Genomic DNA, 26,325 nt, shown 5'->3' with positions numbered 1-26,325 from the left:
TGGGCTGCAGCAGCTGACAGTTGATGGTGAGCACCCTGTCTCCACCGCGAGTTCCCTCAGGGCTCACCACCACAATGTGCACGGCTTGCTGACTGCAACACCCTCTGCTCTGCAGGCAGCATTCTTCATTCACAAGTGTTACTGCAAAGCAGTAGTTCTCCTGAAACACCACTGTCATTTCCAGATCTGACCTCTCCTCTCCCAAGGCACAAACTAAATTTGGTTTGGCTATGGCCCACGCCCGAGGTCAGGGGCGGTGGCTGAGACGAGCTAAACCATGCCCGAGGTCAGGGGTGGCCGCCGAGAGGAACAACCCCATGTCCAAGGAGCAGTTACTGCGCAGGCACAGGAGGGCCGAGAGGAGCTACTCCATGTTCAAGGTCAGGAAGGGCGGCCGTGAGGAGATACCCTTCGTCCAAGGTACGCAGCAGCAGCTACGCTTTGCTGGAGCAGCCATGAAGAGATCAAACACGTTCAAGGTAAGAGAAACCCAAGTAAGATGGTAGGTGTTGCAAAAGGGCATCAGAGGGCAGACACACTGAAACCATACTCACAGAAAACTAGTCAATCTGATCACATGGCCCACAGCCTTGTCTAACTCAATGAAACTAAGCCATGCCACGTGGCGCCACCCAGGATGGGCGGGTCATGGTGAAGAGGTCTGACAGAATGTGGTCCACTGGAAAAGGGAATGGCAAACCACTTCAGTGTTCTTGCCTTGAGAACCCCATGAACAACATGAAAAGGCAAAATGATAGGATACTGAAAGAGGAACTCCCCAGGTCGGTAGGTACCCAACATGCTACAGGAGATCAGTGGACAAATAACTCCAGAAAGAATGAAGGGATGGAGCCAAAGCGAAAACAATACCCAGTTGTGGATGTGACTGGTGATAGAAGCAAGGTCCGATGCTGTAAAGAGCAACGTTGCATAGGAACCTGGAATGTCAGGTCCATGAATCAGAGCAGATTGGAAGTGGTCAAACAGGAGATGGCAAGAGTGAACATTGACATTCTAGGAACCAGTGAACTAAAATGGACTGGAATGGGTGAATTTAACTCAGATGACTATTATATCTACTACTGCAGGCAGGAATCCCTTAGAAGAAATGGAGTAGCCATCATGGTCAACAAAAGAGTCTGAAATTCAGTACTTAGATGCAATCTCAAAAACGACAGAATGATCTCTGTTCATTTCCAAGGCCATGATACATATCATGTACCATGATCCATTCAATATCATGGTAATCCAAGCCTAGGCCCCAACCAGTAACGCTGAAGAAGAAGAACGGTTCTATGAAGACCTGCAAGACCTTTTAGAACTAACACCCAAAAAAGATGTCCTTTTCATTAGAGGGGACTGGAATGCAAAAGTAGGAAGTCAAGAAACACCTGCAGTAACAGGCAAATTTGGCCTTGGAATGCAGAATGAAGCAGGGCAAAGGCTAATAGAGTTTTGCCAAGGGAACACACTGGTCATAGCAAATACCCTCTTCCAACAACACAAGAGAAGACTCTACACATGGACATCACCAGATGGGCAACACAAAATCAGACTGATTATATTCTTTGCAGCCAAAGATGGAGAAGCTCTAGAGTCAGCAAAAATAAGACCAGGAGCTGACTGTGGCTCAGATCATGAACTCCTTATTGCCAAATTTACTCTTAAAATGAAGAAAGTAGGGAAAACCACTAGACCACTCTGCTGCTGCTGTTAAGTCGCTTCAGTCGTGTCCAACTCTGTGCGACCCCATAGACAGCAACCCATCAGGCTGCCCATCCCTGGGATTCTCCAGGCAAGAACACTGGAATGGGTTGCCATTTCCTTCTCCAGTGCATGAAAGTGAAAGTGAAGTCGCTCAGTCATGTCCAACTCTTCGCAGCCCCATGGACTGTAGTCTACCAGGCTCCTCCGTCCATGGGATTTTCCAGGCAAGAGTACTGGAGTGGGGTGCCATTGCCTTCTCCAACTAGACCATTCAGGTATGACCTAAATCTAATCCCTTATGATTACACAGTGGAAGTGGGAAATAGACGTAAGGCACTAGATCTGATAGACAGAGTGCCTGATGAACTATGGACAGAGGTTTGTGACATTGTACAGGAGACAGGGATCAAGACCATTCCCAAGAAAAAGAAACGCAAAAAAGCAAAATAACTGTCTGAGAAGGCCATATAAATAGCAGTGAAAAGAAGAGAAGCAAAAAGCAAAGGAGAAAAGGAAAGATACACCCATCTGAATGCAGAGTTCCAAAGAATAGCAAGGAGAGATAAGAAAGCCTTCCTCAGCAATCAATGCAAAGAAACAGAGGAAAACAACAGAATGGGAAAGACTAGAGATCTCTTCAAGAAAATTAGAGATACTAAGAGAACATTTCATGCAAAGATGGGCGCAATAAAGGACAGAAATGGTATGGACCTAACAGAAGCAGAAGATATTAAGAAGAGGTGGCAAGAAAACACAGAAGATCTTCCTGACCCAGATAATCAGGATGGTGTGATCACTCACCTACAGCCAGACATCCTGGAATGTGAAGTCAAGTGGGCCTTAGAAAGCATCACTACGAACAAAGCTAGTGGAGGTGACGGAATTCCAGTTGAGTTATTTCAAATCCTGAAAGATGATGCTGTAAAAGTGCTGCACTCAATATGCCAGCACATTTGGAAAACTCAGCAGTGGCCACAGGACTGGAAAAGGTCAGTTTTCATTCTAATCCCAAAGAAAGGCAATGCCAGAGAATGCTCAAACTACCGCACAATTACACTCATGGCACACACTAGTAAAGTAATGCTCAAAATTCTCCAAGCCAGGCTTCAGCAATACGTGAACTGTGAACTTCCAGATGTTCAAGCTGGATTTAGAAAAGGCAGAGGAACCAGAGATCAAATTGCCAACATCTGCTGGATCATCGAAAAAACAAGAGAGTTCCAGAAAAACATCAATTTCTGCTTTATTGACTATGCCAAAGCCTTTGACTGTGTGGATCAAAATAAACTGGAAAATTCTGAAAGAGATGGGAATACCAGACCACCTGACCTGCCTCTTGAGAAACCTATATGCAGGTCAGGAAGCAACAGTTAGAACTGGACATGGAACAACAGACTGGTTCCAAATAAGAAAAGGAGTACATCACGGCTATATATTGTCACCCTGCTTAATTAGCTATATGCAGAGTACATCATGAGAAACGCTGGGCTGGAGGAAGCATAAGCTGGAATCAAGATTGCTGGGAGAAGCATCAATAACCTCAGATATGCAGATGAAACCACCCTTATGGCAGAAAATGAAGAGGAACTAAAGAGCCTCTTGATGAAAGTAAAAGAGGAGAGTGAAAAAGTTGGCCTAAAGTTAAACATTTAGAAACCTAAGATCATGGCATCTGGTCCCAACACTTCATGGGAAATTGATGGGGAAACAGTGGAAACAGTGTCAGACTTTATTTTGGGGGGGCTCCAAAATCACTGCAGATGGTGATTGCAGCCATGAAATTAAAAAACGCTTACTTCTTGAAAGCAAAGTTATGACCAACCTAGATAGCATATTCAAAAGCAGAGACACTACTTTGCCAACAAAAGTCCATCTAGTCAAGGCTATGGTTTTTCCAGTGGTCATGTATGGATGTGAGAGTTGGACTGTGAAGAAAGCTGAGCGCCAAACAATTGATGTTTTTGAACTGTGGTGTTGGAGAAGACTCTTGAGAGTCCCTTGGACTGCAAGGAGATCCAGCCAGTCCATCCTAAAGGAGATCAGTCCTGGGTGTTAATTGTTAGGACTGATGCTGAAGCTGAAACTCCAATACTTTGGCCACCTCATGCAAAGAGTTGACTCATTGAAAAAGACTCTGATGCTGGGAGGGATTGGGGGCAGGAGGAGAAGGGGCCGACAGAGGATGAGATGGATGGATGGCATCACCGACTCGATGGACATGAGTTTGGGTGAATTCCGGGAGTTGGTGATGGACAAGGAGGCCTGGCGTGCTGCAATCATGGGGTCACAAAGAGTCAGACACGACTGAGTGACTGAACTGAACTGAACTGAATCAACTAGACCGTCTCTGAAGACACTGTCTTTTCAGATCTTTGATCCACCACTGTCCATGAAAACTTTAAAGGCACAAGTGGCTATCTAAAATTTTTTTGGAAAAGGAAGACTAAAGAAAATAATTTAGAAAATAAAAATAGGGACTTCCCAGGTGGACCAATGGTTAAAAATCTGCCTTGCAATGTAGGGGACGGAGGTCAACCTTGGTTGGAGAAAAAAGATCCCACATGCACCGGAGCAACTAAGCCTAACACAATTACTGAGCCCAAGTACCATAACTACTGAGGCCAAGTACCTCAACTACTGAGCCCAAGTACTGCAACTAGAGGGTTCATGTGCCACAGAAAAAGATCCCACCTGCTGCAACTAAGCCAGAATAATACATAAATATTTTTTAAATAATAATAAAAATTTCTAATTTTTAAAATTTCTATAAGCTCTCTTTGCCTGGAACTTAAAGAATTTAAACTTTTTAAGACAAGAGATGATGCTGAGTACAAGATGAACAGAACAGGCCTTGCTGCCACCAAAATACTGATGTCAAAAAGAATCGTGAATTAGAAGAATGTGCTTATTTTTCCCCAAGCAGAGCACATGAATCCCTTCACCAAGCTCATCCTGGTTTCATGAGCTGCTTGAGAAATTAAACTTTATGTATATCAGCACCATTCATTTATATAGACCACCTACCCTGCAAGCTCCTGGGGACCAATTATTCTTACACTTACTGACAGTAAATTTATAATAAAGGAAATATTTGGTAGGGGCCTGTAAGGGGTAGCAGTGAGCAAAGACTCGGTAAGCTGAATGGATATTAGTCCACAAATTCCCTCTGAAGCAGTCAGCAGAAGAAATTTGACTTTATTTATTCAATGCATTCTCTAGAACTCCAAAGAGGAAAAGGAAACAAACATTTCCGTTAGGAGCTCTGTGTCTGCCAATTAATTAAGCCAAAGGAAGGTGTGAGCTGTAAGTAAGCCTTCCCTACAAAGGGCAGTGTCCTGAGGTTATGCAAATAAAGCTACAGGGGGCTCCACACAAGGAAAGGAGAGGAAAAGACAAGAGCACCTTAGTCCCCAAGCAGGAAAGGGAGAGAGAAACATCCTACATTCTCAGTGAGATCACAGAGGTCTGGTTAGTCTTTGCAACACAGCAGCGAGCTCCCAATTACAAAGATGACCTAAAATCCTGTTAATATTAACTTAAAATAAAAACTATGCAATGTTCCAAAACACCTTGCACCCTTATAATGACCTAAGCTGCAAAGAAAAGAACTGTAAATTTCCCCAAAACCTGAAAACAAGATCCAATAAGAGAAGGAAGAAGAGAGTGAGCTCAAGGAAGTGTTCCGGTAGGAGAGGACTGGGCGGGGAGGGGAAACCCGCCTGCCTGGGAAATCCTTTTCAGGTTCTACCTGAGACGCCTTTTCTGGGTCAAATACACACATCCTTCAGTGAAAGTCAAGAGCTCTGGACCCACCTCTGCCTAAGGCATCTGTAATTTTTTCCCTTTCCTTCTTTTTTTTTCTTTTTGGTATATTCAAGGGTTTGTTTTCCTGTGTCACTGAAAACAAAAGAGTATTCAGATATGTGTTGTTTTAAATTGCATTTTCCCTGCCCCTACTCCCCACCTCTGCTAACCACCTCTCTACTCTCTGCATCTATAATTCAGAGGGAGGTGTTGAAGTTAAAGGAACCTCCATGCTCTTCCCGACTTCTTGGCTACGGAGGACCCCCCAGCTCAGACCTCCGCTCTCTTCTCCATCAGTATTCACTTCCCAGGCCATCCTACCCAGTCTCATGGCTTTGATAGCATCCATGTATTTATACTAATGACTCCATGAAGTCCAAACCCTAGGAAATCAAGTAGATATTTCAGACTTAACATATCCAAACCAGAAATTTGATTTCTACCCCTCAAACCAAAACAGCTTCTTCCCCAGTATTCGTCTTTCAGAAATCAAGACCACCAGTCATCTGTGCTAAGCCTGCCTGTCCTCCAAACTGAGTCAAAAGTACCAAGCTAAAAACATGGAAACAACCCAAGCGTCCATCAACAGATGAGCAGATAAAGAAGTGGTACATATACACAATGGAATACTGCTCAGTCATAAAAAGGAATGAAATAACACCATGTGCTGTAAAGTGAATGGACCCAGAGATGATCATCCTAAGTAAAGTAACCAAGAAAGAGAAAGACAAATATCATCATATCACCTATATGCAGAATCTAAAATATGACACAATATGACAAAGATGAACTTATCTACAAAACAGAAGCCAAGACTCAGACTCGGAGACATAAAGAACAGACTTGTGGCTGCCAAACAGGGGAGGGTGCTGGAGAGGTGGACTGGGAGTCTGGGATTAGCAGACGCAGACTATTACATACAGGATGGACGAACAACAAGGTCCTATAACGCTGGGAACCATATTCAACGTGAGGGGATGAAACAGAATGAAAATGAATATGAAAAGAATACATACACGTAAATGTACATATATGTACGTATGAACAAATGATTCACGGATGTTGGCAACTTGAACTCTGATTCCTCTGCCTTTTCTAAATCCAGCTTGAACATCTGGAAGTTCACAGTTCACATACTGTTGAAGCCTGGCTTGGAGAATTTTAAGTATTACTTTGCTAGCATGTGAGATGAGTGCAATTGTGTGGTAGTTTGGGCATTCTTTGGCATTGCCTTTCTTTGGGATTGGAATGAAAACTGACCTTTCCCAGTACTGTGGCCACTGCTGAGTTGTCCAAATTTGCTGACATATTGAGTGCAGCACTTTCACAGTATCATCTTTTAGGGTTTGAAATAGCTCAACTGGAATTCCATCACCTCCACTAGCTTTGTTCATAGTGATGCTTCCTAAGGCCCACTTGACTTCACATTCCAGGATGTCTGGCTGTAGGTGAGTGATCACACCATCCTGATTATCTGGGTCATGAAGATCTTTTTTGTACAGTTCTTCTGTGTATTCTTGCCACTTCTTCTTAATATCTTCTGCTTCTGTTAGGTCCATACCATTTCTGTCCTTTATCGAGCCCATCTTTGCATGAAATGTTTCCCTGGTATCTCTAATTTTCTTGAAGAGATCTCTAGTCTTTCCCATTCTATTGTTTTCCTCTATTTCTTGGCACTGATCACTGAGGAAGGCTTTCTTATCTCTCCTTACTATTGTTTGGAACTCTGCATTCAAATGGGTATATCTTTCCTTTTCTCCTTTGCCTTTAGTTTCTCTTCTTTTCACAGCTATTTATAAGACCCCCTCAGACAACCATTTTGTCTTTTTGCATTTCTTTTTCTTGGGGATGGTCTTAATCACTACCTCTTGAACAATGTCACAAACCTCTGTCCATAGTTCTTCAGGCACTCTGTCTATCAGATCTATCCCCTTGAGTTTGGCCTCAGGTCAAACAACAGGGAGGGAACACAGCCCATCTCAAAAAATTAGATTAAAGATTCACTGAGCATGGTGTCACCCAGTCATAACAATACCCAGTTTCCCCCACAGTCAGCTTCTCCCATCAGGAAGCTTCCATAAGCCTCTTATGCTTATCCCTCAGAGGGCAGAGAGAATGAAAACCACAATCACAGAAAATTAATCAAATTGATCACATGGGCCACAGCGTTGTCTAACTCAATGGAACTATGAACCATGCCACGGAGGGCCCCAAGACGAACGGGTCATGGTGGAGAGGTCTGCCAGAATGTGGTCCACTGGAGAAGGGAATGGCAAACCACTTCAGTATTCTTGCCTTGAGAACCCCATGAACAACATGAAAAGGCAAACAGATAGGACACTGAAAGATGAACTCCCCAGGTCTGTAGGTGCCCAATGTGCTACTGGAGAAAAGTAAAGAAATAACTCCAGAAAGAATGAAGCAAAACAACACCCAGTTGTAGATGTGACTGGTGAAGGAAGTAAAGTCCGATGCTGTAAAGAGCAACGTTGCATAGGAACCTGGAATGTTAGGTCCATGAATCAAGGTAAATTGGAAGAGGTCAAACAGGAGATGGCAAGAGTGAACATGGACATTCTAGGAATCAGTGAACTAAAATGGACCAGAATGGCTGAAATTAACTCAGATGACCATTTTATCACTACTATGGGCAAGAATCCCTTAGGAGAAATGGAATAGCCCTCACAGTCAAATGCAGTACTTGGGTCTGAAATGCAGTACTTGGGTGCAATCTCAAAAATGACAGAATGATCTCTGTTCATTTCTGAGGCAAACCATTCAATATCACAGTAATCCAAGTCTATGCCCCAACCAGTAATGCTGAAGAAGCTGAAACTGAATGGTTCTATGAAGACCTACAAGATCTTCTAGAACTAACACCCAAAAAAGATGTCCTTTTCATCACAGGGGACTGGAATGCAAATGTAGGAAGTCAAGAAATACATGGAGTAACAGACAAGTTAGGCCTTGGAGTACAGAATGAAGCAGGGCAAAGGCTAACAGAGTTTTGTTAAGAAAATGCACTAGTCATAGCAAACACCGTCTTCTAACAACACAAGAGAAGACTCCACACATGGATATCACTAGATGGTCAACACTGAAATCAGACTGATTATACTTTATGCAGCCAGAGATGGAGAAGCTCTATACAGTCAGCAAAACAAGACCAAGAGCTGAGTGTGACTCAGATCATGAACTCCTTATTGCCAAATTCGGACTTAAATGGAAGAAAGTAGGGAAAACCACTAGACCATTCAGCTATGACCTAAATCAAATCCCTTATGATTATACAGTGAAAGTGACAAATAGATCAAGGGATTACATCTGATAGACAGAGTGCCTGAAGAACTATGGATGGTGGTTCGTGACACTGTACAGGACGCAGGGATCAAGACCATCCCCAAGAAAAAGAAATGCAAAAAGACAAAATGGTTGTCTGAGGAGGCTTTACAAATAGCTGAGAAGAGAAGAGAAGTGAAAGGCAAAGGAGAAAAGGAAAGATATACCCATTTGAATGCAGAGTTCCAAACAAATAGCAAGGAGAGATAAGAAAGCCTTCCTCAGTGATCAGTGCCAAGAAATAGAGGAAAACAATAGAATGGGAAAGACTAGAGATCTCTTCAAGAAAATTAGAGATACCAGGGAAACATTTCATGCAAAGATGGGCTCGATAAAGGACAGAAATGGTATGGACCTAACAGAAGCAGAAGATATTAAGAAGAAGTGGCAAGAATACACAGAAGAACTGTACAAAAAAGATCTTCATGACCCAGATAATCACGATGGTGTGATCATTCACCTAGAGCCAGACATCCTGGAATGTAAAGTCAAGTGGGCCTTAGGAAGCATCACTACGAACAAAGCTAGTGGAGGTGATGGAATTCCAGTTGAGCTATTTCAAATCCTAAAAGATGATACTGTGAAAGTGCTGCACTCAATATGCCAGCAAATTTGGACAACTCAGCAGTGGCCACAGTACTGGGAAAGGTCAGTTTTCATTCCAATCCCAAAGAAAGGCAATGCCAAAGAATGCCCAAACTACCACACAATTGCACTCATCTCACACGCTAGTAAAGTAATGCTCAAAATTCTCTAAGCCAGGCTTCAGCAATACATGAACCGTGAACTTCCAGATGTTCAAGCTGGATTTAGAAAAGGCAGAGGAACCAGACATCCAATTGCCAACATCTGCTGGATCATAGAAAAAACAAGAGAGTTCCACAAAATCATCTATTTCTGCTTTATTGACTATGCCAAAGCCTTTGACTGTGTGGATCTCAACAAACTGTGGAAAATTCTTCAAGAGATGGGAATACCAAACCACCTGACCTTCCTCCTGAAAAATCTATATTCAAGTCAAGAACAGTTAGAACTGGACATGGAACAACAGAGTGGTTCCAAATAGGGAAAAGAATACATCAAGGCTGTATACTGTCACCCTGCTTAATTAGCTTATTGCAGAGTACATCCTGAGAAACGCTGGGCTGGAGGAAGCATAAGCTGGAATCAAGATTGCCAGGAGAAATATGAATAACCTCAGATATGCAGATGACACCACTCTTATGGCAGAAAGTGAAGAGGAACTAAAAAGCCTCTTGATGAAAGTGAAAGAGGAGAGTGAAAAAGTTGGCTTAAAGTTCAACATTCAGAAAACGAAGATCATGGCATCCAGTCCCATCACTTCATGGCAAATAGGCGGGGAAACAACGGAAACAGTGACAGACTTTATTTTGGGGGCTCCAAAATCACTGCAGATGGTGACTGCAGCCATGAAATTAAGACACTTGCTCCTTGGAAGAAAACCTATGACAAACCTCAGTTCAGTTCAGTTCAGTTCAGTTCAGTTCAGTCGCTCAGTCGTGTCCGACCCTTTGCGACCCGATGAATCGCAGCACGCCAGGCCTCCCTGTCCATCACCAACTCCCAGAGTTCACTCAGACTCACGTCCATCGAAGTCAGTGATACCATCCAGCCATCTCATCCTCTGTCGTCCCCTTCTCCTCTAGATAGCATATTAAAAAGCAGAGACATTACTCTGCCAACAAAGGTCCATCTAGTCAAAGCTATGGTTTTTCCAGTAGTCATGTATGGATGTGAGAGTTGGACTATGAAGATAGCTGAGTCCCGAAGAATTGATGCTTTTGAACTGTGGTGTTGGAAAAGACTCTTGAGAGTCCGTTGGACTGCAAGGAGATCCAACCAAAAGGAAATCAGTCCTGAATATTCATTGGAAGGAGTGATGCTAAAGCTGAAAGTCCAATACTTTGGCCACCTGATGCAAAAAACTGACTCACTGGAAAAGACCCTGATGCTGGGAATGATTGAAGGCGGGAGAAGAAGGGGATCACAGAGGATCAGATGGTTGGATGGCATCACAGACTCAATGGACATCAGTTTGAGTAAACTCCAGTAGTTGGTGATGGACAGGGAGGCCTGGCGCGCAGCAGTCCATGGGGTCGCAGAGTCGGACAGGACTGAGCGACTGAACTGAATTAAGATACTGGTGACCTCCTTCAAAAGGCCCCACGCACGCACTGCTGCACTCAGTGCCCTGACCCTGCAGCAGGCCACCTCCAGCCCACGCCTCTGCTGGAGACCCCTGTGCACTCACAGGCAAGTCTGGGTCAGTCTCCTGCCGGTCACTGCTCCTTTCTCCTGGGTCCTGGTGTGCACAAGGTTTTGTTTGTGCCCTCCAAGAGTCTGTGTCCCAGTCCTGAGTATGGTCGGGCATACATTTGAATCGCCTTACTGTACCTACGAATCAAGTACATATGAATCACCTCACTGTAAAGCAGAAATTAACACAACACTGAATCAACATACTTCAATAAACTTTTTTAAAAAGTACCAAGCTTGATTATCCAGGTACTCAGGACAGGGGCCCCAGAGTGAAGGACAGAAGCCTTGTTTTTGCCAGCATGGGGAGTGGGTGACTGCGTGGTCGGTGCCTGGAGGTGCTGGTGGTTTTTACTTAGAGTCCTTCACCGCCACTGAAAAAGAGTCAGAGGCTCTGAGTCAAGGAAATGCCCGTGATGAGGTTGAAACGTGCACAGAACTGGGATCCCTAAAGCATAACAGGGTCAGAGTCAGGGCACCTGGTTATCTGTGGGTGCTCTCAAGTTCTGATCCCCTCTGTGTGTTCTATGTTAAGAGGCTCACGTGAGGGCAGAAACAATCCTGCTGCCTCCCCGGTCCTCTGCCCCAGGAGGCCAGGCTCACCAAGAAGCCTGGCCAGAAGGAGGTTCAGGGCTTCTCCGTGCTGCTCAACGCCATTTAAAAACGGGTATTGATGGATGCAAAAGTTAAAAACCATCTAGACATGTAGGAAAACCGAGACTTAACGTAATGAAACTATGATCCACCCATGAGGCTGAACTTCTAGCCCCAGATATGGGATCGTCTGAACCTCTGTATTCCACGTGCTCTGGTAGGAATTCCTGGGCTTACATCTTCGTTCTGTCATCCCCCAGGCGAGTGACCTTGACAAGCTTCCTCCTCTGGAAAGTGAGCGCCTGCTCCAGAGAACGACTGGGAAGGTAAAAGGCGGAAAGCAGGGATGCACAGAGCCACGTGCTCCCAGGGCGGGAGGGAGCGAGTGTGCGGTGACGCAGCACCCACCCCGGGGATGGTGGGATGGGATGTTTCAGCTCTAGGAGTCAGAGCTCAAAAGGCTCTGCAAAGTCAAAATACTAGAGAAGCAAGGGAGATCTGGATCTAGTTATCTTTTCTGCTTCAAGGTGGTAAAAATTCCTAAATGTTCCAGGAACATGTCTTCGTGTACAGGATAAGTCCAAAGACCGAAGAGAGAAAATCAGGATAGATGTTTGGCTTACTCACTCTTAGAATCATCTCATTTCCCCAAAAGAGCAGGGGGAAAAAAAATCACATTATTAACTTCATTTATATTAGTGATCTCTGTTACAAATTCTCAGAGCCACAGTGGAGTATAAAGGCTACACAACAGAACAAGTTAACAGGTCGGAGCCGCTAAGACGCTGAAATATAATGCACTGCCCGCGGCTCAGGCGCTTCCTGGCTGAAAGTGCACCGTCATGTTTTCTGAGTCACCTCCTGACAGCAACATCCGTCGTCAGTCCTGCAGACTCACAGGCCTGTTGCTCTCTCAGACTGCCGCCAGAGAGGCCTGCAGTGCTTCCCGTAAAGTCATTCACACAATCCCGAGTCAGCACAGCTGATGTACTTTATTCCAGCTCCAGGCCCTCATCAGAGCTGCCCTCAGGGCACCGCAGTAACACTGAGTCCTGAGCCACCGCCTGCGCGGCCAGCCCCGCTGTGCCAGCCGGAGAAGAGGCAGGCTCGGGGCTCCGGGAGAAGAGGCGGCGCCCAGCGGCCCATGGGCTGGACCCAACCCCACCCAGAGGGGGACCAAAGGCTGGCACTCACGTCCTGTACAGCATGCAAAGAAATGTCAGCAAGGCTGTGCTACCAGCTCCGACAAACTTCAGTCTCCAGAATGACCCTGAGGAGACGCACACGGATGGAGGAGGTGAGCTTCACCTGCGCACAGAAAGCTCCTGCAATATCCTTCTCGCTTGCTTACAACAGGACAGCCCCCACCGCCCCTTCCTGCCCTCCAACCCCACTGCCTCCCAACAAATCCTGCTGAAGAGGGCAAAGGCCACCCGCAGCGTCCCCACTGGAAGTCACCACCAGATGGTGGCACAGAGCAACTGGCGAAGCCCACGTTCAGGTCCCAAACACCAGGCGCCAGACCCCTGCACCGCTGCCCTGCCCTGTGGCCCTCGGGCCTACCCTGCTCCAGTTCGGTTCCTGATGACAGCTCACCTCCTCCAGGGCCTCCATGACGCACAGAAGATGCAGTTTAAATGCAGTGGTATCATGGCCCCCTCTCTATTTCCAGCTGTATCCTGTACATTTCTCATAAACCTCCACATCCAGCCAAATGGGTGTCAGCACCATCCCAGACCTGACCTCTGCTGCCTGTCCGATTCCTACGTGTACTTTAGCCCAACTCAGTCCTGTCTCTTGAAGTAGTTGCTCCCTGACCACCCCATTTGGGAGATAAAAGGAAAAGAAAAACCCTCTCTGTTGTCCGGATCCTATAGGGCGTATGCTGTGTTCTGTGTGTACATCACTCATCTGTTTATTCAGTACAATGCATCAGGTGCCGTTTACCAGGAGACATTCTAGATCAGACGATTCGGCCCCCAGGAAAGACAAGGCCTGGGAGGAAAGAAAATGAAGGTATCACTACGCTCTGAGTGTTGATGCCAAGCAGGCCATCACCTCCACACGTGAGTTCATCCTCACCCATCAGGGAGGCCACTGTTGCTATGACGACTCCACAATAAGAAAGCCGGGTCTCCAGGAGTTGGACAGCTGGGTAAAGATGATCACGTGTGTTCTTTGCCCTCCAGGGTCCCCGTCTGCCCCGCACACTGCTCATCCCTGCCCTGCCTTGTCCTCGGGTGCTGAGCTCTGAGATCCGCATCACTCACGCCCCCTGCCCTCTGGCATCCTGCTGGGTCGGGTCATGGAAAAGGGGCGCACCTGCCCCCCTCCCCCACCCCCGCCCTCGTCCTGACTCAGCGGGCTCTGGCAGGCTGCAGCCCTCAGCCACGGCTCCTGGAAGCCAGCCTTCCCACTGGGACCCAGCAAGACGACTGCCTGCTGCCGCCCCTGCAGGCCAGGAGTGGTGGGTAAGCAGTAGACAGGCTCCACAGGAAGCTGGCTGGACCATCGCAGCCCAACTCACATTTCTGGGCAGGCCTTACATGAACCTTAGTGTGAAAACTGCTTCCTGCCAGGCCCATGGAGTGGAAGGCAAATGTGCGTCTATCTCACTATAGAGCCTGTCTTTCTCACCTGAGTGACTGCTCTGCTCAACATCTGGGCAAAGCACCGCACTCTCATGGGAAGGATCAGAAAAGACTTTCCTGAGCCGGTCGCCTGATGACGAGTCAGTGGTCAAGGTGGACTGGAAGTCACCAGGCAAACAGAGAGCAAGGTGAGGTGATCCAGGACAGACTCACCAGGCGTTGGGACCACGTCTGACCACCCAGGGCAGTCGGGCACAGGGCACAGGGCTCAGGGGAGAGTAAAGGCGCGGTGATGCCGACTTACTTCTCCATCCACGTGGGAAAATCGAAAGACAGAATTAGCTAGATTCAGAGCAGGAAAATCAAGCAGGAGAGCACTACCTTCAACAGGGCCACGTCGCAGAAGATAAGCCCCGCTGTTTAGCAAAAGATACCCCCTAACGCCCAGCCAGACCCTGGTCTCATCTCCCAGCATCACTGAGCTGCCCCGAGCCTGCCACACCATCGGGCGTCCTGGCTTCTGTGTTTGCCCTCCTCATCAGAGACGCTGCGCTCCTCATCAAAGACGCTGCCCTCCTCATCAGGGATGCTGCCCTCCTCATCAGGGACGCAGCCCACCTGCTCGACTCCCCTCTCAGGACATCGCAGGCATCTGCTTCCCTGCACACACGCCTGGTTCTGCACAACGTTCCCTCGTGCTGGTGCACGGTCCAAGGCAGCACTTCGCTAACGCGGACCCGCCCTGCTTATTTGTGAGCGTCTGTCCATCGACGGGGCCAGGAGGCCCAGGAAGCAGGAGGGCAGCAGCTTGCAGAGAGGTGCTGGGGCTCCAAAGCCCACAGCCCAGACCCAAACCCTGGCACTGCCCCAGCCCCTGGGTGAACTCAGGCAAACTATGATCCTCGCTGGGGCTCTATTTCACCATCGAGAAAACAGGGATAACACCAGCCTCCACCTCAGAGGCTTGTTAAGTGAGTCACATAGAACAATGCCTGGGCCACAGATAAGCCGTCAGTAATGTTTGTTGTTAATATATGTCTGTGCATCCCTTATCTCCTGTGTAGAAAAGCTTTTGTTGAATGGATGAGTTTTCCTATTTCATTTTGATCCGTGTAGACACCGAATTCTGCTTAGCCTTTGCTTAATTTAAGCATAAAAGGAAGACTCTCTAAATATGTGTTTATCTTACAGGTGTTTAAACACGACCTTTTCTGTAAAGGAATTCAGCTTCTTGCCACTGTCTGTTGCTGGCCTGGGAGCAAACTCCATATACATTTGCTACACAGTCACCCCACTGAATGAACAGCAGGGCTGTTTTCACAACTCACAGGGACATACCATCACATCAGATCTTGCCGGCTCCCCTCGGGTGACCAGAGTCACGACACAGAAGTGACCCACAGGAAAACTTCTCTCAACGCTGAAGCAATGCAAGGTTACTGAAGTCATGAAATACTCTCTACAAGTTTTTTAAAATGTCAGCTTCTAAGCCCCAAATTCTTTACTGTTACAAGCCTGGCAACACGTCCCTGGGTGAGAGCCCCAACCGAGAGAGAAAATCAGAACACATGGAACAGCAAGCTCAGGAGGTGAGGAGGGGAGACCAGCTTCCAGGTGCGCCCCATGCTTCCCAGGTAACTGTCCAGGTGACTTCCCAGCTAACTGTCCAGTCTGGCTGACAGAGACCCAGGGTACTCCCTAGAAAAGGAGAGCATGGCCCCGTGGGAGCAACAGAAAGGCCACCCCAGAGGACGCAGCACCCCAGCATCGCCCCAACAGGAGCTGCAGAGGAGGGGTCAGCCCTCCGCCCTGGCCTCCCAACTCCGAGGCCACTTTGCGGAGGCCCCCGGTCCCCGGCCCAGCCCTCACCACGGCCAGGCCTTGGCGGGGGGACCCTGTGGCCCCATCCAGGCTGTGGTCCCCGCGCTCAGGGTCGGGATTCTCGTTTTCAGTCTCCCCTCCCGCCAGCGACCAGCACTTCCCGGGAAACCGCACTCCACACTGAGCTCAGCGCCGCTGGCCGGGCGAGCAGAGACTCGCTGAACACTTCAGGTCGACGGACCGTGTCTGAGGACTAAGGACCGCTCCGGGCCCACCGCCCCTGACACTCCCGGCACGCCCGGCCCCACTCACCGGTCTGCGGGCCGCGGCGCCCTGCACGCTCTGGTAGAACTCGGGCGGGACGCGCGCGCCCCTGCGGAGCCGCCGCCGCCGCGCCGCGCCGTCCTGCTCGCTCTGCGCCGGGGCCTCCGCGGCGGGCTTCGCGTCCTCCAGCCGGGCGGCCGCGGCGGCGCGTCTGCGGAGGTGCCGGGGGCTGGACCGGAATCCCTGCGCAGGAGACACAAGCGGACACACGCAGGTTGGTGCCGGTCGGCTGTGCTGTGCCCTGGGGCTCGCGGTGCAGGCGGCGCCAAAGCCACCAGCCCGGCAGGGGCCCTCTGCCCACCCTCAGGGAGCCCGACGCCGGGCAAGACCCGGTTCCGGGCCCAGAGTTATTCTACACTGAGAGACGCTTGTAATAAACAGCAGAGTCCTACTGAATAAAGCGCAGGGAACTATGCTCAATATCCTGTGCTAGACAATCGTGGAAAAGAGTAGATGTATGTACAACTGAGCCACGTGGCTGTACAGCAGAAATGGACACATTATAAATCGACTACACTTCAATACATTAAAAAAAAAGAACTGTTTTTGACCCAGAAACTCCAGTTTTTATAAAAAGAGTAGGCAGACACACTGCTCTACTTCTGTGTACACAGTCAGACTAAGTGTGAAGAAGGGGCCTCCGTGATGATGGGAGGGTCAGGACCCAGCAGCACCCCAGAGAAAGGGCCCTCTGCCTCCCTTCAGGAAGGAAGGCCAGGATTCCAAGGCATCACCAAGCAACACCTTAAAGTGAAGACCTAAACCTAACTGGACGAAGGACGGTGTAGTGTGGGTTTGGAGGTCAGATGGGCGGGGGTGCAAATGCTGCTCCTTATAGCTACACATTTATTAAATATTAATGACCTAACTTTTCTAGTCTAACAAATGGGTAACGTTCTCTTCAAAGGTTTTTGGTTTGTTTTTTTTTTTACCCTTTATTTTACAATATGCATAAAATTTTATTATTTTTTTCTAATTAATCTTTATTGAAGTATATAGTTGCTTTATGTTATTTTCTGCTGTACAGCAAATGACTCAGCCCTATGTATACATATATCCCCTTTTTAAATTTCCTTCCCATTTAGGTCACCACAGAACACTTGAGTATAGTTCCCTGTGCTATATACTGTTCCCATTACTTATCTATTTTACACATGTATCAATAGCCTGTATGTATCCACCTCAATCTCCCAATTACCCCCACCCTCCTTTCCCCCCTCGTATCGATTTGTCCTCTAGTCTGTGTCTGTCTCTGCTTTCTTTCACAGGGTTTTTAGAAGGTAACAGATGCTAAAAGGGCTTCCCTGGTGGCTCAGCTGGTAAAGAGTCCGCCTGCAATGCGGGAGACCTGGGTTCGATCCCTGGGTCGGGAAGATCCCCTGGAGAAGGGAAAGGCTCCCCACTCCAGTATTCTGGCCTGGAGAATTCCATGGACTGTATAGTCAATGGGGTTGCAAAGAGTTGGACATGACTGTGCGACTTTCACTTCAATTTCAACGGATGTTAAAATTCTAAGCACAGCATCTGGCAAACAGCAGGCGCTGAACAAAAGGTTAATTTCCCTTCTCTTTTAAGTAAGGTAAGTATAAGGACAACTCGCTGGACATGGAAACAAGCTCCGTTGTGCATCTGGGAATGTGCATCTGTTTTGGAAAACACCACAGAATTCCATAAAATGATGCCTGTCCTGGCACGGCCAGTGTTTTGCCACAGAGCAGAAGCCAGCCGCAGAGTTCACGAGCAGACTGGGACGGGTGACAGGGGGCAGCAGAGGGCAAGTGGGGACAGCAGATCCCACACGAGGATAAATGGATGAAGCTGAGCTCAGTGGGGCCAGCGGCACGTGCAGAGCATATAGGGTCTATGCTCCAGGCACGGGAGCAAGAGGGAAGAACAGAGGGATAAGGGATGACTGGATGGATGGTGTGTTTATGCAGCAAAAGGATGGCCTGCCAGAGCACAGCCACACTCAGAAGTCTAGTGGGAAGTGAGAGCGGATGAGGCGTCCAGGGCTCCACAGAGGGCTCGTTGGAGACTGTGGGTCTTCTGAATTTTAGAAGACATACAGACACTTAGACTTCAGTGAAGGCATGGAAAAGAGAGAGCATGGATTTCAGGGGAGCAGGGGTGAGAGGCCCCGTGCACACTGCAGAGCCACGTGCAGGGAGCCGCGGAGGCCCTGACAGGGGGGCCCTGCACACCAGGCCAGGTGACGGGAAAGGACAGAAGTCCAGGTGACATGCACAGGCGCTCGGAGGTCAACGGAAAAACAAGCAGGAGGAAACGCAGTTTGGGCACGCACTTCTCACAGCAAACACAGGGGCCTGATGCCCCCCTCCTCTGTGTGCGGGCTGAGGGGTGCCTCCACAGTCCCCACCGGGCCCAGGAGGTGCCTAGGGTCCCACGCACCACCAGGCTGCACAGCAGGTGCCGCGAAAAGAATGGAGAGGAGGGAGCCCGGACGCTGGCCGAGCCAGGCTGCTGTCTAAATACACAGGTTCCTGGACAGTCCCCTCCATGCACGCACTCTGAGGACGGCTGAGGGGTGCAGTCTCCACTAGGTGGCACCGATTTCCAGAAATGGGTGCACTGATGGCATGAACAGTGACAACTCCCTAGCTCCTGTCCTAGTGGGCTGACCCAAGCCTGCTTCTTGGGTAAGAACGCAGAGTCTCTTCCTCTCATGCTCTTAGGAGTATCAGTAACCAAATTTTACTTAAACTTCTACTATTACCAATAGACTTCCTTGGTGGCTCAGATGGTAAAGCGTCTGCCTACAATGTGGGAAACCCGAGTTCAATCCCTGGGTCGGGAAGATGCCCTGGAGAAGTGAATGGCAACCAACTCCAGTATTCTTGCCCGGAAAATCCCATGGACGGAGGAGCCTCATAGGCTACAGTCCATGGGGTCGCAAAGAGTCGGACACGACTAAGTGACTTCACTTTCTTTTCTATTATTACCAATAGAAGGCCTCAAAGGCCTTACAAATTCTAGAAATAAAACCACATAAAACTTGCTTAAAGTGATCAAAAAAAAAAAAATAGTAGTCATTCTGGAGAATAGTAACCCAGTAAATCCACACCCCTCTATCTACTCTAGAGGAACTTTGCCAAGTATGCCCGAGAAGATGGTCAAGCATTGCTTACATAAAAATTAGAAACTGTTTAAATCAGTCTTTTCTTAACTCCTTCAATTTTCATTCCACCTTCACATCTGTGAAGCTCTGAGCACCATCACATAAGCCTCTGTGATTTCTCTCACATCCAAATACACGTGCACTATTTTAAAATAACTCTTTACAAGCACTACAGGGCAGGACACAGACAGCTGCCAGGCTATCTGGGCTCATGACGGCCTCTGTCACTTCCTACCTGTGTGATCCTGAAGAGCTGTTTAGCCACATCCTCATCTGTAAAATGGAGCTTAAAAGCACTACTTAATTCACAGATTTGTTAAGAAGAATAAACAAACGTAAAGTACTCAGTGCCTGGTATACAGCAAAACATACGGGTCACCTGTGATCATTAGGCATATTGCTTGTGTAAATAAAAGGTATTCTTAAGACTAAGGCGTTATTAATCCAATACGAAAAGGAAAAGGAGTCACGCTGCAGCTGTGCCTCGCTGACAGACACACAGAGGCTCCTCCCTCCCTGCTCATCAGGAGAGCTCTTCGCTCCAGAGCATCCCAGGCGCTCACTCTCCTGAGAGTCAGAACTATCTGGGCTGGAGCCCCAGCTCTCCCACTTCTAGGCGTACAATCTCGGAGCTCAGAGATCGCTACTTCTCAAAGCCTCACATTCTTCTTCTGCCGAATGCATACAATACTCGCCTCTCACGGGGGTCAGACAGTGTTTAAAGGAGGTGGTCCACATGAGCCTCATGGAACAGTACACATATCAGCCTACGCAGTCAATGCATTACCCCCTTCATTACTATAGTCCCACTTCCTGGATACCGAGGTGCCAACTCACCTGCCGCTCAGAACTACGACCACAAACACTGCAAACGGCACAGAGTCATCACTGAGCAGGCAGCTTCTTCATTTCCCTAAAGCAATGCAGAGCACTGGGGCTTACTGCATGTGCTCATTCTAAACACTATCAAAAAATACACCATGACTTTTGAAAACAATTTTATTTATTTTGGGCAGAGCTGGGTCTTGCGTGCTTTGCGGTCTTTCTCTAGTTGCGGGGAGTGGGGGCTTCTCACTGCTGGCTTCTCCTGCTATGAGCACAGACTCCAGGAGCCTGCCCGTCAGCAGCTGCAGCGCGCAAGTTCAGTAGTTTCGGGGCACGGACGAAGCTGCTCCACAGCACATGGAATCTTCCAGGGCCAGGGATCGAACCCATGTCCCCTGCGTTGGCAGGCAGACTCTTATCCACTGTGCCAACAGGAAGTCCCTGCTGCTGCTGCTGCTAAGTCACTTCAGTTGTGTCCGACTCTGTGCGACCCCATAGACGGCAGCCCACCAGGCTCCCCCGTCCGTGGGATTCTCCAGGCAAGAACACTGGAGTGGGTTGCCATTTCCTTCTCCAATGAATGAAAGTGGAAAGTGAAAGTGAGGTCACTCAGTCGTGCCCCACTCTAAGCGACCCCATGGACTGCAGCCCACCAGGCTCCCCCGTCCATGGGATTTTCCAGGCAAGAGTACTGGAGTGGGGTGCCATTGCCTTCTCCAGGAAATCCCTAAGTCATGACTTTTAACAAAAGGAAATTTCCTTTTGAAACAGCAGGTGGTGCTATAAGCTCTCGCAGGTGTTAACAGGCTCTGATGGCATCAGTGTGAAGTCTATTTCTCCCACCAGACATTCGATCTTGCCCACATGCCCTTCAAGGACTGATGGTGAAGCTGAAGCTCCAATACTTTGGCCACATGATGCGAAGGGCTGACTCATTTGAAAAGACCCTGCTGCTGGGAAAGATTGAAGGCGGGAGGATAAGAGGACAACAGAAGATGAGATGATTGGATGGCATCACCGACTCAATAGACATGGGTTTGAGTAAACTCCGGGAGTTGGTGATGGACAGGGAGTCCTGGCTTGCTGCAGGCCATGGGATCGCAAAGAGTCAGACATGACTGAGCAACTGAACTGAACTGAACTGAACATGCCCTTCAACCAGGAGGTGGCAGGCACTTGGCAGTCTCTCGGTAATGGACTTCTGTCATTTTTAGGGCACCCTATTTTAAAATTTTTTAAATTATTTTCTTTATTGAAGCATAGTTGATTTAAAATGTGTCTGTTTCCGGTGCACAGCGCAGTGATTCCATAATTTTATTATATATGGTGGTTTAGCTGCTAAGTCCAGAAAAGGCAATGGCAACCCACTCCAGTACTCTTGCCTGGAAAATCTCAAGCACAGAGGAGCCTGGTAGGCTGCAGTCCATGGGGTCGAGAAGAGTCGGACATGACTGAGCAACTTCACTTTCACTTTTCACTTTCATTCATTGGAGAAGGAAATGGCAGCCCACTCCAGTGTTCTTGCCTGGAGAATTCCATGGACAGGGGAGGCTGGCGGGCTACAGCCCATCGGATCACAAAGAGTCAGACACAACTGAAGCGACTTAGCATGCATATGCCCACATATATTCTTTTTCAGATTCCTTTCCCATATAGGTTATCACAAAGTGTTTTGAGTATAGTCCCTGCACTAAACAATAGGTCCTTGTAGATTACCCATTTTATTTATGGTAGTGTGTATGTGTTAATCCCAAACTACTAATTTATCCCTCCCCTCCTTTTCCCTTTGGTAAGAATAAGTTTATTTTCTACATCTATGAGTCTAGTTCTGTTTCATAAATAAATTCATTTGTACCATTTTTTCAGATTCCACAAATAAGTCATATCATATGATATTTGTCTTTCTGACTTACTTAGTATGATAATCTCTAGGTCCACCCATGCGGCTGCAAATGGCGTTATTTCATTCTTTCTTACGGCTGAGTAATATTCCATCGTGTGTATGTACACACCTTTTTTATCCATTCCTCTGTCAACAGACATTTAGGCTGCCTCCATGTCTACAGGCCACCCCATGTTATCAGCACCCTCTCAGACTTGCAGTCCTGATACGCAGCTAAGCCCAGGAGCTCCACGGACAACCCAGCATCTCCTCTCTCAATAACCCGGCACAGTTCCTGGGGGAGCCCGAGGCTGAGAGTCAGTCCACCAGAGTCCCACTGTTTGGACACTGAGTACTGAATGGAGGGAGGGAGAGACCAAATGTAGCAGAAGGAATCCATTCATCCAGTGGCCACACCAGCAACCTTCTGAAGCTCCTAAAGCTGTCTGTTCTAATCTTTCTTTCTACCATATATTTGTGTTAAATTCTCTTTCAGTAGGAGATGACACTGCACTCCCTTATTCCTGCCTGGAAAATTCCAAGGACAGAGCAGCCTGACGGGCTGCAGTCCACAGGGTCACAGCGAGTCAGACACAAATGAGCACAGCACATACACACACACTCTTTCAGTTTAAGTCAGACTCGGATCCCACTGCCTGCAAGCGAAACCCCTGATGCACGCACGTGGCTAGCTATTTCCCTCTTGTGCTAAACACTCAGACTTGACCAGGCTATTTGTGTAGACTGATAAAAAAAGGAGAAAGCAATAATTTACTAAGCACCATTTAGATGCTAAGCCTAGTATACCCACTGAGACAAGCAAACTGAGGCTTACCAGGATTAAGAAATCTCCCTATGACCAAAATCTCTGCCACCAAAAGAAACCACAGATATTTGAATACGGAATTATAGGGGCTGCAGATTTCTAGAAGTACCATTTATATTCATTCATTGCTACTTCAAAATCATAGTAGTTGGTGAACAAGCCACTAGATCTTGTCATTTAATGCACTAATCAGTTCAGTTCAGTTCAATTTGGTCACTAGTCGTGTCCAACGCTTTGCGACCCCGTGGACTGCATTAATAAAGAAGTACACTTATTGTTCTGTCAAAAAATGTTTTTTATTGAAGCATAATTGATTTACACTATCTGCATTGGTTTCAAGTGTACAGCAAAGCAATTCAGTTATACAGATATACGTATATATCTATATTATTTTCCAATTATTTTCCATTATAATTTACTACAAGGTATTGAAGTATATATAATTTACTACAAGGTACTGAATATAGTTTCCTGTGCTATACAGTAAAACTTTATTGTGTATCTGTTTTATATATGGTAATGTGAATCTGTCAATCCCATACCCTAGTTTATCCCTCTCTCACCCCTTCCCCTTTGGTAACTGTACATTTGTTTCCTGCGTCTGTGAATCTCTTTCTGTTCTGTAAATAAGTTCATTTGTACTATTTTTTAGATTTCACATATAAGTGATATCATATAATAGTTGTCTTTCTCTGACTTACTTCACTTAGTATGGTCATCTCTAGATCCATCCATGTTGCTTCAAATGGCAATATTTCATTCATTACGGCTGAGTAATATTCCATTGTATATATGTACCACAACTTCTTTATCCACTCATCTGTCAATGAACCTCTAGGTTGCTTCCATGTGTTGGCTATTATAATCAGTGCTGCTGTGAACGCTGGAGTGTGTGCATCTTTTCAAAGTAGAGCTTTCGTCTTTCCTGTATATATGCCCAGGAATGGGAATGCTGGATCCCATGGCAACTCTGCTTTCAGTTTTTAACATGCCTCTGTACTGTTCTCCTTGGCGGCCACACCAGTTCACATTCCTATCAAGAGTGTAGGGTTCCCTTTTTCCACACCCTTTCCAGCATTTGTTATTTGCACACTTTTTGATGATGGCCACTCTGACCAGTGTGAGGTGATACCACACTGCAATTCTGATTTACATTTCCATAATAATTAGTGCTGTTGAGCATCTTTTCATGTGCCCGCTGGCCATTTGTATGTCTTCTTTGGAGCCTTTAGTCACATCGTTTGCAAATATTTTGTCCCAGGCCGTAGGTTGTCCTTTCATTTTGTTTATGGTTTCCCTATCGCTGTTTAACTTTGCTTTTATTTCTATCGCCTTGGGACACTGACCTACGCAAACATTGGTACGATTTATGCCCAAGAGTGTTTTGCCTCTAACCTCTTCTAGGAGTTTAATGGTTTCATATCTTATGTTTGGGTTTCCCAGGTAGATCAGTGAAGAATCCACCTGACAAGCAGGAGACCCAGGTTTGATCCCTGAGCTGGAAAGATCCCCTGGAGAAGGAAATGGCAACCCACTCCAGTATGCTTGCCTGGAGAATCCCACAGACAGAGGAGCCTGGCAGTTCATGGGGTTTCAAAAGCGCTGGACACGACTGAGTGGCTGAACAACAGCAGCAACACCTTGTGTTTGAGTCTTAAGCCATTTTGAGTTTATTTTTGTGTGTGGTGTGAGGGAGTGCTCTAACTTCATTGATTTACTTGCAGCTGTCCAATTTTCCCAGCATAACTTGCTGAAGAGATTGTCTTTGCTCAGTTGTATATTCTTGCCTCCTTTGTCAAAGATTAATTGACAGAGGTATGTAGGTTTATTCTGGGACTCTCTATTCTGTTCTATCAAGTCACGTGTCTGTTTTTGTACCAACAGCATGCTGTTTTCGGTTACTGTGGCTTTGTACTACTGTCTAAAGTCTAGAAGGTTATGCTTCCAGCTTTGTTCTTTTTCCTCTTTGGCAATTCTAGGTGAACATTTTTTAACAATTTATAATTATATTTCAATATAATTTATTTCCTTTGTATTCTACTTAGTATTTTATGCATTTAAAAACATTCTGAGAATCAGTCCATGAGCTCTGATGAGACTGTCAAAGAAGTTTCTGGCATAAAATAAGTCCAGAATGATACAGAGAAAGAACCTCAGAAACGTTCATAAAGATACAGCGAGCTGCTCACCAAAATCCACGTTTGCCTCTTTCCCCTCAGCACAAGCTAGACGAGATTTCACAGCCTCCCCTGCAGGCCAGCAGGGCCACGTGACTGAACTCTAGCCAACAGACTACGGACACAAGTAACGTGTCCCACTTCTGGACCCAGCCCAGGGACCCATCCCTCTGCCCTTTCTCCATGCTCTTCTCTTTCGGCTGGGATGACCTCCAGACAGCCTTGAAAGTCACATAATAAAGACGGCAGCACCTTCATCACCCTGAGTCCCTGAATAACTGCACAGAGGCTGCCCACTCTGGCAGCCTGTTCACCCACCTGCACCTTTAAATGAGCAACAGATATACGTCTATTTGTTTGAGTCTTTGAACCATTATACACTGAAGTGAGCGCCTGGTACAGAAGTTTGCATGACCCAGTCAGTGGTTCTCAAACTTTATCAAGCACCAGAAACCTCCAGGAAAGAGGACTAAAACACTGATTGCTGGGCCCAGTCCAGAGCTTCCGGTTCAGCAGCTCTGGGATGCAGCCTGAGAATTTTCTCATGTGTCCTCAGGTGACGCTGACGCTGCCCGCCTGTGACTGCAGTCTGACAATCCCTGCATTAACCCACACCAGCTCCTGCCCCTTGCTGTGTGGCTGGTGAGTACTTGGGTCAGAATAACACTGTTCCCCCCGTGCCGTGTGCAGCAGGGCCCTCCAGATCAAAGCAATTCCTCCCTTTGTGGATCTTAATAACCCCACATGAAAAGAATGCCCATGAAAGCCACTCTGTCAGCTGAACGGGAAAACAGTGTACCTTTCTGGCTTCAGAGAGAACTTATTCCCCGACAAGGAGTAAGCAGGTCAGCGTATTACTTTTTAAAAACCTTATTTCCTATTAATTAATCACTAGTTGGTATAGATCACTGGTCCTAGAGGTATGATGACAGCAGAAAGTCTTTTTTTAATCTTTGCAAAATCTAAGGAATTATACATTTATGTTAGACAAAGGCTCACTTACTAATATAACTGTGTTTCTT

The 26,325-nt window shown here is 47.1% G+C and overlaps 1 protein-coding gene across 17 annotated transcripts in view; it reads right to left on the bottom strand.

Moving 5' to 3' along the window:
- Positions 1 to 26,325, bottom strand: part of DST (dystonin) — a 524,163-nt gene that overhangs the window by 452,963 nt on the left and 44,875 nt on the right. For all 17 annotated transcript variants that reach the window (XM_060403014.1, XM_060403015.1, XM_060403016.1 and 14 more), the window contains exon 3: positions 16,446 to 16,640. In XM_060403014.1, the coding sequence (XP_060258997.1) occupies positions 16,446 to 16,640 (195 nt within the window). The remainder of the gene's footprint in view (positions 1 to 16,445; positions 16,641 to 26,325) is intronic.

This window comes from Ovis aries, chromosome 20 (genome assembly GCF_016772045.2).
Source record: "Ovis aries strain OAR_USU_Benz2616 breed Rambouillet chromosome 20, ARS-UI_Ramb_v3.0, whole genome shotgun sequence".
Classification (NCBI taxonomy): Eukaryota; Metazoa; Chordata; class Mammalia; order Artiodactyla; family Bovidae; genus Ovis; species Ovis aries.
This window is presented reverse-complemented; position numbering and strand designations above follow the sequence as displayed.